We start from the raw sequence: 17,781 nt of genomic DNA, 5'->3' as shown, positions 1-17,781 counted from the left end.
ACAGGGCAGAGACAGAGAGGATGAGTTGCTGGTGCTCCCCCTCCACAAACTGAAATTTCTTGAAAACAAAGGGGCTGACCAAATCTCCGTCTGGGGACAAGGAAAGCATCCCCAGGCCACACTTTGACACATGACGGGAGGCTCGGAAAACAAATTAAGCAGACTCCCCATTTGCATGAAGCTTATTCTTGATGCAGGGACAAGAGAGTAACAGGCAGGAAACAAAGTGACAACATATTGAAAGTATCAGAGGACTGACAGCATTATTTCTCCAGTCTGGGTGGTACCAGAGCTAGAACGTAGACTCTCCATGGTCTTGTTTCATTTCCAAAAGCATTTCAATCAAATTTAATATTTATGTTTAATCTGTAATATAAAACTTTCCCCAGTTACTAGTAAACTCACTCATGTTTTCTTTCACACAATTTCAAGATAAAAACCCTCTGTACCAAGATCTGCCAGGCTAACCCTGCAGTTTTGGATTCTTCTAGGCACTGACCGTAGTCCTTACTGGTCCATATGGAATCTGAACGCCAGATAAAGCAGCATCTTGTGTCTAAATGCACGATCCGATGGCTGCTCCAGAAGGGCCAAAGGATTCAGAAAGACTATGGAGAGCCAGGTGGGAAAGCATTGTGCAAACCCTGGTCAGTCAAAGCTTTTGAATTATTTCTGAATTCTTTTCAAAATTAGTGTCCTAGTTAACTGCAACTGTCAACTTGACACAGTCTAGAGTCACCAGAGAAGGGAGTCTCAACTGAGGGATTTCCCAGATTAGACTGGCCTGAGAGCATGTCTGTGGGGAACGGTCTGCATAGTCACTTGATGTAGGAGGGCCCAGCCCACATGGTGTCTGCTTCAGTTCCTGCCCTGATGTCCCTCGATGATGAACTACAACCCGATGCTGAAATAAACCCTTTCCTCCCCTAAGCAACAAAAAGGAAACTAAAACCATTAGGAAGCAAGACATTTTAAAAACAATATATAGCTTTAATGAAAATAAGAAATGGTTATGCAGTGCAGTCAGAAATAAGCTAACTTCAATGTGAGGCTTTTCCAAATGATTGAAGGTGATGTTTGCAAAAGATCCAAGATGCTTAGATAAATCACATTCATATCTTATATGTACCTAACAGGGAGCAACTGAAATTCATAATGAATTATGACTATTTTCATAGTTTTCACCAGCTTAAAATTCCAAAACTGTTAAGAGAATTATTCATTTCCATAATTTAAAAAATTTTATTTATTATTTCTATTTTATGTGTATGACTGTATTGCCTGCATGTAGATGGGTGCACCCATGTCATCATAATGCCCTTGGAGGTCAGAAGAGGGTGTCGGATCACCTGGACCTGGAGTTACAGATGGTTGTCAGTCACCATGTGGGTGCTGGGAATCAAACCCAGGTCCTCTTCAAGAGCAGACAGTCATCTCTGAGTCATCTCTCCACCCCTGTTTCCACAATTTTTATGAATAAACAGAAGGAATCGTGCACCTTAATATTATGATTTATGTATTACTCAAAAGTATAAATAACTCTGAAGACAAAGTAAAGTCCCTTGCTTTTCACATAGTATAAAATTACTGAGACAGTATCAGGCATCAGTAATACAAGTATGAAGGTAGAATATGAGTCATAAACACAAGTCCATAATTTCTCTTTGGTTCAAAAAATTTTTCTATTAATGATCCTGTAAGGGGATGTTAAGAAGTGTATAAAAACATTCAATATATATAAAACAATTTAAGTTTCAAAGCTTTCTGATCATTTTGGTTTTTAAAATAGAAATTTAGGTATAAAGGAATTGACAGAAGCTTAGTCAATAAAAATAAAGGCTAGTGGTTTATAAATTCTACCACACAAAATGAATTCAGCTCATGCAAGTACATTTTCAGATTTATGGTGAAGGACACAGATCTGGTGAAGGGATGATTAGAAAAAGATAAAGTAGAATTTTGTGGCTTCCTCAAAACTTATGAAAACTATGATTTTTAACAGTACTGAAGATCTAAAACTGAGCCCAAACGTTTGAAGTGATCATGATATACTCTTCGCCTTTGTGGGAAAACAAACAGCTTCTTTTGCAATAGACTTCCTGTCATTCTAGAAGTTGCCGCAGAGAACACTGAAAATCTCAGTCATCATACAAAAGGAAAGGCTTCGACATGTCACTTCTGGGCCACCCCTAGAGTCTGCTTCATATTTTCATACACCACATAGCTGATGCCAACAGCGGGGAGCACCTTCATGAAGTTTGGGGTGATGCCTCTATAAAGTCCTGATATTCCTTCTTTGGAAACTATTCTACGAAAAAGGCCAACCATGTTCAACTGTGGAGTTCCTTCTACCATGGCTAAAAAAGAAAGAATAAAGGAAAATGAGGAAGCCAGGTCGATCTAGGGTGCTATAATGTTCCATTATTATTACAACAGACAATGAGGATTCAGACTGTTATCTAAAACACAATGAAATAATTGTTGTTTGTTGTTGTTGTTTTGACAGGGTTTCCATAGCCCCAGCCTGTGTGGAAGTCATTATGTGGACCAGGCTGGCCTTGATCTCACAGAAATCCACCTGCTTCTCCCTCCTGAAGGCTAGGATTAAAGGCATATGCCGCCATGCCTGGCATAATGAAATAATTTTTTTTGTCTTTTTGAGACAGGGTCTCCCTGTAGTCCCAGCTGACCTCAACTCACCATGTAGACCAGGCTGGTCTTGAATTCACAACGATCTGCCTGCCTCTGCCTCCCGAGTGCTGGGATTAAAGGTGTGTGCCACCATGCCTTGCTGAAATAATTTTTAAAAATCAATATTCCAAAATAAAAATCCTTTTTCTATAGCACCTAACAGTGAGTTTCCTAGCTACAACAACAGCTATCACAACAGCTCTTTGTTAATTGCTATGTGCTAGATACTGGGTTAATTACTTTCCATACTAGCCCTTCAGGGTAAATATACCCATTTGTAAATGAGGAATTAGAAGCTTGGGAAGATGGAGAAGCTTGTCCTAAAATCCTTAGTTAGCAGTAGTAGCCAACTACTACTCCCAAACAGCTGTGGTCTGCTGATGCCACAGTCAAACACTTTCTATCACATCACTCTGTGGTAGCATCCTCCCCAAGCACTGAGGAAAACGAATTAATTTTGGAGAATATGGGAAGAGGTGACTTAGGGACATTTAGAAAGAATATACACCTGGGCCTTGAAAATTATCTCAGCAGATGGGGTGGAGGCAGGCAGAGGAAGAAACCCTGCATTACTGGTCCAGCAAAAGACAAGGGCAGGAACAGCATGGGCGGGAAACCATGGTGACCTTTAGCTGTCATTGTTTCCCACAGAGTACAAGAGGCTGGAGGTTTGTTGTGTAGTTATTTCCTCTGAGTTGAAATAGCCTCTCCTGGAAGGAGGAAAGAGACTCCAAAACCTCAGGAAATAAAATGAACAAGGTTCAGGAAGTTCCTGAAACTTAGAAGATTCATAAGGCCCCTCCAAAATGTTACATAAGCCGAGAAAGAAGACTCCCCAACACACCAACCTGCCTGCAGGTTAGGCAGGAGATCCAGGGATTGTGCTTCCGAGAGTCATCGCCCATGCTGGGGTGGGCTCTTCAGTGGTGCAGCTGCCTCTGGGTCACTCGCGCTCCTGTAAGGACCCCCTCTTCTATGCTCCCATAAGTAATCCCAGTAAACTCATTGGTCCACTAGGAGAGACAGGAGCGGAATCATTTCTCTGGACTACTGTTGTCCTATCTGAGCTGAATAGACAGATGTTGGTTTGTTCAATTCTCCACAGGAAAAGTCATGAGATCGTATAATGCAGGTGGGGAAACGGGGCTGGAGCCAAAAATGAAGCACCATCAGATTCCTAAGGGCTTTGGAATTCCCGCTGAGAACTTTGGAATTTACTCCAGGGTTAACTGAAGAGTTACCACAATGTCTGAATAGATATAAAAAGACAGAGCCTTTACCAGAAGTGACAAACCTGGCAGCCATACAAAAGTCTAGACTGGAGCTAACAGGAGGCAGGGGCTGATTGGGCAACAGTTCGAATCACTGTGTGGGACTGGAGAGATGGCTCAGCAGTTAAGAGCACATACTGTTCTTCCAGAGGACCTGAGTTCAATTCGCAGCAACCATGCTGGGTGGCTTACAACCACCTGTAACCCCAGCTCCTAGGTGACCCGATGCTTCTGGTTTCTGTGGACACCTGCAATCATCATACCTCCACACATGTATACATAATTAAAAATAAAAACAAATCTTTAAATGGCTGTGTGGTTCTGAACCCCAGCTTCACTCTTCCCAAAGGAAGTTCTTACTTATTTTTACCCCTGTTACCATTTGCCAGATGTGGATAACATTAGTATCATGTTCGCAACGTGGTTAGGATTGTTAAATGAGTGCACGTGAGACATTTATTCTGCTACACTGCACCTTTCTCTGCAGCCTCTGATTGTCTCCTCAAACACACCTCTCTAGAGGCCTATGCCCAGATGGCTCACACTGTCTCCCCAGTCTTCAGCTCAAATTAGGCTGGAGCCTTTGTCAGGAGGTGTTTACTGCGTACTGACTAAATCTATGTCTGTTCTACTCTAAAGTAACAAGAACCACATCTGATTCGTTGAGTTCTCTGACCCCAGCATCCAGCACAGCATCTGATGCCCAGTGATGGCTCAAGAAGTAGTATGTTAAAGAGTGGGCTACTATCTTGTTGACTGACTGGCTGAAGGAAGGATGACCACATGCGAAGAGAGGTTGGGATGGAGTCACAGATGCATGGTAGACATCATTGAAAGAAATGACAGCAGATGAGATTAACCTGGGAGAAAAAAAGGACCAAGTAGCAATAAACACCAGAAAACAGCAAGAGAATAGTAAATGATCTGACAGGTGCGAGCGGAGGAGTATCACAGAAAGGAGAGCACAGTGCAGAGTGGTAGGGTGGGAGCAGCACTCACTAACAACCTACCACCATTTCCCTTGAGAGTTTAGCAAATGCCAAGGTCTTTGAAAACATTGCTGCTAACTCGTTTTATTCCCATTCACAGAAAAAAAAAAAAACACGAAAAGAGACATGGGGTAAAGATCTGCCTTCGGGTCCCTGAAGGCTGGTCCTGAGTCCTTCGGGTCCCTGAAGGCTGGTCCTGAGTCCTTCGGGTCCCTGAAGGCTGGTCCTGAGTCCTTCGGGTCCCTGAAGGCTGGTCCTGAGTCCTTCGGGTCCCTGAAGGCTGGTCCTGAGTCCTTCGGGTCCCTGAAGGCTGGTCCTGAGTCCTTCGGGTCCCTGAAGGCTGGTCCTGAGTCCTTCGGGTCCCTGAAGGCTGGTCCTGAGTCCTTCGGGTCCCTGAAGGCTGGTCCTGAGTCCTTCGGGTCCCTGAAGGCTGGTCCTGAGTCCTTCGGGTCCCTGAAGGCTGGTCCTGAGTCCTTCGGGTCCCTGAAGGCTGGTCCTGAGTCCTTCGGGTCCCTGAAGGCTGGTCCTGAGTCCTTCGGGTCCCTGAAGGCTGGTCCTGAGTCCTTCGGGTCCCTGAAGGCTGGTCCTGAGTCCTTCGGGTCCCTGAAGGCTGGTCCTGAGTCCTTCGGGTCCCTGAAGGCTGGTCCTGAGTCCTTCGGGTCCCTGAAGGCTGGTCCTGAGTCCTTCGGGTCCCTGAAGGCTGGTCCTGAGTCCTTCGGGTCCCTGAAGGCTGGTCCTGAGTCCTTCGGGTCCCTGAAGGCTGGTCCTGAGTCCTTCGGGTCCCTGAAGGCTGGTCCTGAGTCCTTCGGGTCCCTGAAGGCTGGTCCTGAGTCCTTCGGGTCCCTGAAGGCTGGTCCTGAGTCCTTCGGGTCCCTGAAGGCTGGTCCTGAGTCCTTCGGGTCCCTGAAGGCTGGTCCTGAGTCCTTCGGGTCCCTGAAGGCTGGTCCTGAGTCCTTCGGGTCCCTGAAGGCTGGTCCTGAGTCCTTCGGGTCCCTGAAGGCTGGTCCTGAGTCCTTCGGGTCCCTGAAGGCTGGTCCTGAGTCCTTCGGGTCCCTGAAGGCTGGTCCTGAGTCCTTCGGGTCCCTGAAGGCTGGTCCTGAGTCCTTCGGGTCCCTGAAGGCTGGTCCTGAGTCCTTCGGGTCCCTGAAGGCTGGTCCTGAGTCCTTCGGGTCCCTGAAGGCTGGTCCTGAGTCCTTCGGGTCCCTGAAGGCTGGTCCTGAGTCCTTCGGGTCCCTGAAGGCTGGTCCTGAGTCCTTCGGGTCCCTGAAGGCTGGTCCTGAGTCCTTCGGGTCCCTGAAGGCTGGTCCTGAGTCCTTCGGGTCCCTGAAGGCTGGTCCTGAGTCCTTCGGGTCCCTGAAGGCTGGTCCTGAGTCCTTCGGGTCCCTGAAGGCTGGTCCTGAGTCCTTCGGGTCCCTGAAGGCTGGTCCTGAGTCCTTCGGGTCCCTGAAGGCTGGTCCTGAGTCCTTCGGGTCCCTGAAGGCTGGTCCTGAGTCCTTCGGGTCCCTGAAGGCTGGTCCTGAGTCCTTCGGGTCCCTGAAGGCTGGTCCTGAGTCCTTCGGGTCCCTGAAGGCTGGTCCTGAGTCCTTCGGGTCCCTGAAGGCTGGTCCTGAGTCCTTCGGGTCCCTGAAGGCTGGTCCTGAGTCCTTCGGGTCCCTGAAGGCTGGTCCTGAGTCCTTCGGGTCCCTGAAGGCTGGTCCTGAGTCCTTCGGGTCCCTGAAGGCTGGTCCTGAGTCCTTCGGGTCCCTGAAGGCTGGTCCTGAGTCCTTCGGGTCCCTGAAGGCTGGTCCTGAGTCCTTCGGGTCCCTGAAGGCTGGTCCTGAGTCCTTCGGGTCCCTGAAGGCTGGTCCTGAGTCCTTCGGGTCCCTGAAGGCTGGTCCTGAGTCCTTCGGGTCCCTGAAGGCTGGTCCTGAGTCCTTCGGGTCCCTGAAGGCTGGTCCTGAGTCCTTCGGGTCCCTGAAGGCTGGTCCTGAGTCCTTCGGGTCCCTGAAGGCTGGTCCTGAGTCCTTCGGGTCCCTGAAGGCTGGTCCTGAGTCCTTCGGGTCCCTGAAGGCTGGTCCTGAGTCCTTCGGGTCCCTGAAGGCTGGTCCTGAGTCCTTCGGGTCCCTGAAGGCTGGTCCTGAGTCCTTCGGGTCCCTGAAGGCTGGTCCTGAGTCCTTCGGGTCCCTGAAGGCTGGTCCTGAGTCCTTCGGGTCCCTGAAGGCTGGTCCTGAGTCCTTCGGGTCCCTGAAGGCTGGTCCTGAGTCCTTCGGGTCCCTGAAGGCTGGTCCTGAGTCCTTCGGGTCCCTGAAGGCTGGTCCTGAGTCCTTCGGGTCCCTGAAGGCTGGTCCTGAGTCCTTCGGGTCCCTGAAGGCTGGTCCTGAGTCCTTCGGGTCCCTGAAGGCTGGTCCTGAGTCCTTCGGGTCCCTGAAGGCTGGTCCTGAGTCCTTCGGGTCCCTGAAGGCTGGTCCTGAGTCCTTCGGGTCCCTGAAGGCTGGTCCTGAGTCCTTCGGGTCCCTGAAGGCTGGTCCTGAGTCCTTCGGGTCCCTGAAGGCTGGTCCTGAGTCCTTCGGGTCCCTGAAGGCTGGTCCTGAGTCCTTCGGGTCCCTGAAGGCTGGTCCTGAGTCCTTCGGGTCCCTGAAGGCTGGTCCTGAGTCCTTCGGGTCCCTGAAGGCTGGTCCTGAGTCCTTCGGGTCCCTGAAGGCTGGTCCTGAGTCCTTCGGGTCCCTAAAGGCTGGTCCTGAGTCCTTCGGGTCCCTAAAGGCTGGTCCTGAGTCCTTCGAGTCCCTAAAGGCTGGTCCTGAGTCCTTCGGGTCCCTAAAGGCTGGTCCTGAGTCCTTCGGGTCCCTAAAGGCTGGTCCTGAGTCCTTCGAGTCCCTAAAGGCTGGTCCTGAGTCCTTCGGGTCCCTAAAGGCTGGTCCTGAGTCCTTCGGGTCCCTAAAGGCTGGTCCTGAGTCCTTCGAGTCCCTAAAGGCTGGTCCTGAGTCCTTCGGGTCCCTAAAGGCTGGTCCTGAGTCCTTCGGGTCCCTAAAGGCTGGTCCTGAGTCCTTCGAGTCCCTAAAGGCTGGTCCTGAGTCCTTCGGGTCCCTAAAGGCTGGTCCTGAGTCCTGCTTTCAATTCCCAGGTGAAGTATCTAATCCAGTGGTTTGTACAGTGTGTGCTCAGCAAATGTTTGTCAGATTCCTAAGCTATTAAGTAATCTATGTGGCAGGGGCGATCCAAAGTTTGTATTGTGAGTTGTCTGAAAAGACTGAACTGAAGCCTTCATGCTCGCATTGTGAGTCCTTTGCAGACAGACACAGCCACTTCACCTCCCCCAGAAACTGTTTACATTACATGGGATAAATCTGAGTTACACCGGCTTGACTTTATCACTGCCAGGATTTAATAATTCAAAAAGAGTTCTGCTTATTTTTTCTCCCCCTTTCTCCTCTCCAAAAAACCACCCATGCCATCGTCTAGGCTGAATTTGAGTCCACGCTCTAAGAAGAGTAATACATGAGGAAATATAAAACAAAAATGACTCTGTACACATGTGGTCTCATAATCAAGTCCCCAAAAGACCAAAGAGCACATTCATAGAGTCTGGTCACAGACTGTTTTCCTATATTTACCCGCTCTGAATATAAAGTCAAATTCGATGAATATAAGCCCTGTATTTACATTTGCTATTCAAGCATTGCTCTAAACTCACCTCATACACAGCAAGATCGATGCCTGCATACGGTATGATCCCTAACAAGTTGGGAACATAGCCTTTGTAAAAAGCCCCAAACCCTTCATGTTTCAAAATCTTCTTGGCACAGCCATATATTCCAGAATATTGTCCAGTTTTGGCTACAGCCAGTCTGGTTTTCAAAACCTAGATACAAAGGAATATAACACAATATCAACAAGATAATCTACTGGTATCATAATAAAATCCATTGATAAGGGTGGTAAGGGAAATGGTGCTGTAAAGGATGATGCCAGGGTCTCCAGCTTGGAGCATAGGATAGGGGAAGAAGGGAGGTAGGAATGTGAGGGTATTCATTGAAATGAAGGATAGGAAAGAAAAAAATGAGTGCTGAATTAGGATCCTATTTTGAGGAATGTTTGGGGCAATATAAGCAATCTCCAGGGGCTGGGGAGTAGCTCAGTCTATAAAGTGTCTGCAGCAGAAGCATGAGGAACTGAGCTTGATCCCCAGAACCCACATAAAAGTGGGTACTGAATGAGGAGCCTTTGCTGAGGGGTGTGCGAGGGAATATAAGCAATCTCTAGGGACTCGTGACTCTGTCTATAAAGTGCTTGCAACACAAGCATGACGACCTGAGTTCAAGCCCCAAAACACACACAAAATGCTAGGCATGGTGGTGGGTGCTTGTAATCCCAGCACTAGGGAGACAGAGACAGGCAGATCTCTGGGGCTTGCTGGTCCGTCAACCTAGCCTACGGAAGATGCGCTCCAGGCCACTGAGAGACTCTGTCTCAAAAAACAGGGTGCGGGGCTGGAGAGATGGCTCGGCAGTTAAGAACACTGATTGTTCGAATCCCAGCACCCACATGGCAGCTAACAACTGTCTGTAACTCCAGTCCCAGTGGATTTGACAGCCTTTTCTGTTTTCTGCCAGCACTGCATGACACAGGTACACTTACCTGCATGCAGGTCATACACAGATACACATAAAAATAATGACTAAAATATATTTTTAAAAAACAGTGCGCAATGCATCTTGAGAAATGACAACTTAGACTGTCCCCTGGGGCCTGATCACACACCAAATGCACATACACACACTATACCACACACATATACCACACCATACACACATCAAACACACATACAGAGAAAAACCCCTCAAGGGACCAAACTAAGTGCATCTAGCCCTATCTGGCTTGCCTTGGGGACCTCCAGTTTATAATCGTCTCCATGGTTTGGAGCAGCGTTCGTTCTCAGCCTCAGCACCCTTGCCATTTGGGGTGGGTAATTCTTTGTGGTAGGGTCAGCATTCCTGGCACCTGCCAAGTGGTGCCAGTGTGTGCATCCAGTGAAGACTGAAGATGCCTTCAGACATTGCTACATGCCCTCTGGAGGTGAGAAGAGAAGTCCAGCTGAGAACCTCGGGTGGATCACCTTAGGGGCCTTATCACCCTCTGTGCTCCAGAGATCTTTCCCTCTCTCCCATTCCTCCCATTTCCAGTTCTTCTGTCAGCTATTCTGTTCCTCTCCCTAAATCCACCCTCCCTTGCCTGTGTCTTCTCTCCTAGTCTATAGCAGGTCTCCCCCTGGGCATGCACTCTAGTCTCTCCCTTCTGTATTCTACTGAGTCATCAGTAAAGTTGATATGTATGGTGCCAGCTTTCAAGCCATGCTGTTAACCTCATGTCACCTCAACCCTCACTTTAAAATGCTAATTAATGCTTCAGTTAACAAGAATCTTTTCTAGGCATCCTCTGCAGGAGCTTTTGAGAAGAGCTGGTGGGACAGAACAAGTGTTCTGGAGAGTCTAGTGTCCTAGTTGAATGTAGACACTGTGTCGTGTCACACAGTTGGACCACACAATGGTACTTACCTCCACGGGATAAATAAAAGTCTGTGCAGTTGCTCCAGCCATGGATCCAGAAATAAATCTCTCAAAGGTTCCTATTTTTTGTCCTTCCTCAGTAAGCAACTTCTTGTACTGTATAAATAAATTTTGAAATGCACATTAACAGCTGCTAAGACTCCCAAATACATTGAATCTTAACCGTGTTGATTTAGGAGATGGGGCCTTTGAGTAATTATGGTTAGATAGGTTGTAAGGATGGAGCCCTCAGGAGAGAACCAACATCCTTATGAGAGGAGACATTCGAGGGCTTACCCTCCACTGAATCACACACTGAGGCCATCTGACAACAGAGTGAGAAGCCAGGAAGAGAGTCCTTACTAGAGACCCAATTGACAGCCCCTTCATCTAATATTCTTCTACTTCTGGAACTGTGAGAAATAAACTTTACTTGTTTTTAACACATAGTTTTTTTTAACTACACAGTTGGTGGTATTTAATATGGCTGCCCAAGGTAACTAAAATAATGACAAAATGGGTGGAGAGATGGCTCAGCAATTAAGAGCACTGGCTGCTCTTGCAGAGCACCAGGATTTGATTCCCAGCACCCACATGGAGGCTGACAACCATCTGTAGGTCCAGTTTCAGGAGAATCTGATGCCCTCTTCTGAACTCTACAGGCATTGCATGACACAGGTATATTTACACACATGCAGGCAATATTCTCTCTCATACACATAAAATAAAAATAATAAATATTTTTTTAAAAAAGGTCATGACAAAATACAAATCAGATCCTAAAAATCAATTCATTTATAGTATAATAAGTCGCCTCAGAATACATCCCCTACATTAACAACCTTAGCATAAAAGCAGGGCGTAAATGCTATTGACTTTGTTTCCTATGTGCTGGTTTTCAAATTAGATTTCCACCAGGCTAGGAATATAGCTCTGTGGTAAAGCATGTGCCTAACACATGTAACGTCTTGAACTCCAATCCCAGCACCAAAAAGAAAAAGAGAACGAGTCCAGATTTCTACAGAACATAGACATTCCACAGGCTGGACCAAGCTGTCCCTTTGCCAAAACACAATACTATTTTTCCCTAATGCACAGGAAAAAAGTGGAATCTATAGTTTTCATAATTTAAGTATCTTCCCATATTTTCTTTTTTAAAAATGAATTTCCTTTCACAAATACATGTAACTATATGACAAACAAATATTAGCAAAACAACTTAGAAAATACTTTTCATAGACATACAGTAAATTATACTAATGTGCCCACCCCAATATCTCTCTGGGTGGTCACCAGTATAAAGCAACCAACAGAACTGATTAGACTAAAGTACAACTAAGACCCAAATGAAGGCCCAAAACTAACCAGGTAGACCCAGGGTGGAACCACCCAGCCGCATGGCTCTGAGCAAGCTCATGATCATATTCAAGTTGCACCATCCCTGGTCTAGGACAGCACTGCCTATGTCACATGGCTGTTGATAGGATCAAATCAAATAATATGCACAGTACAATTTATCACTGTGCTAGGCACACAGCAAATGTTCACTAGTTATTATTATTACTACTAATATATTGTGCTCTTACACTGTGAAAAAAATGAACAAAAACACTCTGGCCTGAACAAAGACTGTGGCCAGGCAAACAAGATCCCTTCTCTCAAGAGTGTGCTATGACTCCAGAGAGGTAGTCAGTCAATGGCAGCAAAGAAGCCAGTAAGAGCAGAGACACATGTGGAGAGGAGAGGGCAGGGGGGCAGGGGTCTAGCTGCTGGGCTTCTTGAAGGATCCTTCCCTTGGAGCCACATGCCCTGCCCCTTCAGTGACCCTCATTCCTAAGCCAGCCAGTTGCTGTCCCTTGGGATCCGAATTGCCCAATGACTACAACAACACAGGATGGCTCATCCTAGCAAAAGTGTATTTCCCTGTTCATGATAAAAATCAAATATGTTAGTATTTCATGAAGTTCCTCAAGTAATAGATATTCTTCCATAAAAGGCACTTCCAAAGATTCTGTTTCCTGAAAAGCCAGAATGCTACATAACATACAGTTGCCCCTCTGCAAGGGTCCTAGTAATTGTCCTGTCAGGTTGCCATAATTATTAAAGGGAGTTTGTTTAAAACCTTCATGCAATGCCAACAATGGTGAAGCACAACACACAGCGCTTGAGAGGCAGAGACAGAGAATCACAAGTTCAAGGCCAGACTAAGCTACGTAATGAGGTACTGTCAAGAAGGAAGGGAGGGGACGGGGGAAGGAGGGAGGAAGAGAGGGAGGGAGGGATGAATGTATGAACAAACTTATTTTTCATGAATATAAAATGAAATATGTAGCCGGTTATGGTGGTACATGCCTTTGATCCCAGCACTTGGGAGGGAGAAGCAGGCAGATCTCTGTGAGTTTGAGGCCAGCTCGGTCTACATAGTGAGTTCCAGGACAGCCGGGGCTACAGGGAGACCCTGTCTCAAAAAAGACTTAAAAAAAGGAACGATGAAAACATTATTCACTTCTTGTAGCCCCTGCACACATTCACAGCATCTCTTAAAAACAGTAAACATTTATCAATTAGTGAAAAATAAATAAATTCATGTTTGGAGCTCCTGGGGCTCCAAACCTGCTCTCCACAGAAAGCAGAGTTGAGAACAGACAACCTGTGAAGAGTCTGACACTGCACCAGGCACCTGACATAAGGACAACAAACTTAGTACGCGTGTTAGAGATGAGGTATCAGCCAGACTTTAAATAGCTGACCAAGGCTACAGAATCTGACTTTCCTAAAGGAGACCTTCCCGGACTTTCAAAGCCTCCCTCAGAGTCTTTCTGTCCATGTCCCTTCTCCCTCCCAACATTCGTGAGAACCCTCTCTTCACTGGAATGCATCCTTCTTCCTTAACACCACTCCGTCCCTCCCTCTTAGGAAAGGCCACCACTCTTAAAAACTCAGGGATAAATAAAGACCAGTAAGTAAGAACACCTTGCTATTCCTGCCTACACTACAAAAACCTCCCCACGGCTGTTTATGCCCTCTTTCTCCCGAAGTTGGTAAAGAGTATTCTTGTAAGCCAAAGGGAGCTTCTAATGGTCTCTAGATAGAATTTATTTCTCCTTCAGCCCCTTCCCACCCCTCCACCCCACCCTCACTTCCTCTGAACACCTGCTGCATCTATTAGCCTCTCCACCTGCAGGTTACCTGTTCCCTTGTCCTGCCATGCTTCCTTCAGCAACAGTAGCACTGAATCAAAGCTCTCTCCATCTCGAACCCATCACCTTCCCCCTCTTCCTTTCACCATCATAATCCCAGAGAACGATGTCAAAGTGGTTCAGTTCTTCAGTGTCTTCACATGTGAATCACTTTTAGCTTGTTTTGGTACGGTTCATGATCTCTTCATTTCACTACAGCATTTATAGTAGTTTACTTATCTTTGAATTGGCAAATCTTAAAAGACAGGCTGTATTTGTCACCATCAGCATGTGACCCTTCGTGAAACCCTTCTCTTTCCTAGAGTCTCTCTCTCTTCCTCTGTCTGCCACCTCCTCCTCTTCTTCTTCCTCTTCCTCTCTCTCTCTTTCTCTCTCTCTCTCTCTCTGAACATCCTCCTGTCCCTTTGGCTTTTGCTTTACATCCCCACAGATACTCAACTGAGACTCAAAATCATACTCAACTCATCCAACATGGAACCTGACACTGCAGTCTCTGTGTAAAGCTGCTCAATTGGGTCATCACCGTCATCCTTGGTTCATCTCTTTCTGACCTCCCTGCCCAAACAGTCAGTGAGTTCTGCTGATTCTATTTCCAAATTATTTCTCAATTCATTCCTTGCTTCTCCAGTCCCTACAGCTATCACCTATTCTGAGCTCATCTCCCTGGGTCTAGTCCAGCCTCACCCTCCGCCAATACTTCCACATCTTTTTTTGCCATATGGTCTTCCTTAAATATAAATTACACATTTTACTTCTCTGTACAAGATACCTCAACACTCCCCTACCATATTCAGGAGGAAATCTAGATTCCTGTTACTTTCAACTCCTGCCTGTCTGTCCAGTCTGCCTTTGTCATTGTCCTTCTAGAAACTCCAATGGAGGCTCAGGGAACGGCCTTCTGCCTCAGTAAAGGACACTTTCTTGTATCCACATTTCTGTCCGTATGCTACTTGAAATGCCCATCTTAGTGGCTGGAGATGGGTTCTGATAGGCTTGAGCCCCCATTCAAGCCCTGGGAGTTCTTTTCACTCATTCAGTAGGGACTTCCTGGCATTTGGCAAGGTGTTGGGAATACGAACCTGAAAACAAACAGCTGCAGCCTAAGGAAGCCCACAGTCTCACAAAAGACACTGACTAAATACTGAAGTTCACACTGAATTCAGTGTGGAAAAGAACGAAAGGAAGAAACTCTAGAGATGCAGGTTTCCTGGGGGAATTAACTCCTGAATAAAGCATTAAAGGACAGTTCACCACTATGACATACAAGGAGGAACGTGTGTGTGTGTGTGTGTGTGTGTGTGTGTGCGTGTGTGTGTGTGTGCTGGAATAGAAAGGTCTAGCAGAGGAAGGATGACTGATGTTTTGGACATGTTGAGTTGAGGTGCCCTTGGAGAGAGATACAGAGAGACACAGAGAGACGGGGGGAGGGGCACAGAGATATACAGCACACAGGACAAATGTATAGGTACAGAGAGAAGGAGAAAAATATCAGAATGGAGGGCAGTTAGTACAGAGATAGATGCTGAGATCATAAGAACACTGAACACTGCTACTCCATCAACAACACAACAGCTCTGCTGTGATAACGGATAAGGGCAACCCAAGCAATACCCAGCCTTAACGGTGTGTGTAAGAAATCTACATCTCAAAGGGAAAACATCCTTTGCTTAGTTTTCTCACCTTCTAGCAATTCAATGACCAAAACTTATCTGAATCCAGAAGCAAGGTGTCTAGGCCCTCTGAGAACTCTGAGAATATATGTGGCATAATATCTACCCTGAAGTAATACAGAGCTGCTCACTGGGGGGACAACGAGCACTCTATTCATTATCCAATGGCAAACAGCTATTCTGGGAGTCAGCACTCTAATGGGGCTTGGCAGGGGAGGCTCTGGTTTAGGTTGGGAGGCTCAGGAAATGCTTCTCACATGAGGATGGTGTCCAGAAAGCACTAGTGGATGAATGGACCTTCTGCAGAGGGGAGAAAACTGAGTGAAATCATATGCCCCAGAGACTATAATGCCACTATACTACACTATAAAGAGCTTCCTCTGAAAAGAAAAGTCAGCATCTAGAGATCAAAAAACAGTGAGTGAGGAGGGAGGCCTGGTTGGAGGTAAGCAGACAGGCCTGTTGGATAGCCAGTGCAAGAATCAGACAAACGGCATAAAGTGTAATGTGCACAGCTGCGTACAACAGACATGGACTTTCAATTACACCAAACTTCCTTATATTGAAATAATGACATTGTTTTTTAATATTTATCTTAGGCTCTGGCTTTCCTATCATAAAATTAGTCATAATCTCAATGCTCAAATATTCACATCAGGAAAATATTTTTGCACCAAAATGGGTTCCAATGAAAGTCCTGAGGTGTGATGGTCTATCACTCTTTTTCTTTGCTTCTCTATTTCCTAAGTTGAGGAATGGACACCACTGGACTTGGTACTTTCAAGTGTTCTGATTCTTTCCAGAATAACCTAAGATGAAACAAAAACTCTGGATAGAGTTAAATTTCAGGGCCCATATAGGCCATGATAAACGACAGAGTCAATGACAGAAAAAAAATAACCTTGCAGATTATCGCCTATGGTTCCATTAATAACTGCAGGAGAAACCAACCTCTAAAACTGACTGCTGTTTCAGTCCACTCAATGAAGTCAACAGGGAAGCTGATGAGAAGCAAAGGCCTTCATTTCCCTTCCCACTCATACAACAAACAGCACTTCACAAGTTCTGGGGAGGTCTGGGTGCTGGAGTGCATGGGAAGGCTGGATCTACTTCACAAGTTCTGGGGACTTCTGGATGCCTGAGTGCAGGGGGAAGCCAGACCCTCCCTTCTGGAACTTTCCCCATTAAATTCAATTCCATTCACACAAAGGAATTCATCCCCATAGTTTTATTTCCAGGGATTCAAAATGAATAAGTTATAATCATATCTTTAAGAGCCACTTAGAAAAGAGAGGGAGAAATGTCTCTTTATAAATATTATTATGAAATTCAAACTCCCAGAATTTAGTTGTGAGGAATCACAAGTTCGGTTCTAATCTCCCCTAAGAAACTCCTCATGGAGTGTGTAGGAAAGAATCCCAGAGCACTGTGTGCTAATCTTCATTGATTCAGTTTACTAACTCCTCTTTGCTAATAACTTCCACAGATGGTAACAATTACCTGTTCATAGGCCCAGAACTTAACAGCTGTCTCAGGAGCAATTTTAATGACATTTGTGCCATTTCCTCTCCAAAGAGAACGGATTCCTCCCTCTTTTACCATCTGCCGAAAGCCTCCAAATATATTCATGGATTTGGAACCATGAACCTAAAAATAAAAGCAAAATGTTATAAGATACTGCTGCATATTATTGATCTATTTCTAAACCAACTCTCTAGTCTCTTTCCAATATTGTTTATAACTCCCAAAAGATATATTTGAAAATATAATATGGAAAGTTTGAGAAATTACATAATGATGGGAGAGATTATTTCTGTATCTAAAACTAGGAATAACTGGTATCCCCTATATAGGGAGGGAAGGAGGGAGGGAGGGAGGGAGGGAAAGAAAAGGAAAAAGAAAGGGAAGGAGGAGGGAGGGAGCAGAAAGAAAAGTGAAATTATTATAAATAATATTCCCAAGAGAGCATGAGCCAGATTATGTATTAGGCGATAGAATATCTTTGAAATAACAAAAAAGTATACCACAGGTATTACTTCCTCCTTCAAAAACCTAGAACAGACATGAACTACAAATGAGTCTCAAAATGATTTGGGTATCATGTACGTAGACATGGGAATGCACATAGTCCACAATCAAAAAGAAAACCTGCAACTTTTGTGACATATCTCAAAGTCTCTCTAGGCAATAAATTCATATCCTATATCACAATGGGTGTTTCTGAATCACCTGACTTACATAGTATATGTGGTAGTCATTTAAATATACTATATCCATGCAGACATATGGAAAGTGATTAAATCTAATAAACCGAAAGTATTTTTTGTATTAGCTATTCCTCTGGTAGATTCAGCCTATACAGAATTAGTGATGACTTCTACTTCAAAAAGACTTCTATTAAAAAAAAAAAAAAGGACCAGGTACAAACCAAAAGTCAG

The 17,781-nt window shown here is 45.8% G+C and overlaps 1 protein-coding gene across 1 annotated transcript; it reads right to left on the bottom strand.

The window, feature by feature from the left end:
* Nucleotides 1-1,499: 1,499 nt before the first annotated feature.
* On the bottom strand, nucleotides 1,500-16,990 carry LOC103733952 (calcium-binding mitochondrial carrier protein SCaMC-1-like; the record flags this gene model as incomplete). The annotated part of the gene is made up of 4 exons (XM_029563432.1): nucleotides 1,500-2,400; nucleotides 8,562-8,789; nucleotides 10,483-10,590; nucleotides 16,844-16,990. Coding segments are annotated over 4 exons (711 nt in total), but the record flags the coding sequence as incomplete, so codon positions are not given.
* Between the last annotated feature and the right edge of the window lie 791 nt (nucleotides 16,991-17,781).

Source organism: Nannospalax galili, unplaced genomic scaffold (genome assembly GCF_000622305.1).
Source record: "Nannospalax galili isolate Female #2095 unplaced genomic scaffold, S.galili_v1.0 scaffold8496, whole genome shotgun sequence".
NCBI lineage: Eukaryota > Metazoa > Chordata > Mammalia > Rodentia > Spalacidae > Nannospalax > Nannospalax galili.
Note: the sequence above shows the minus strand (reverse complement) of the source record. Positions and strands in the feature narration are given on the sequence as shown.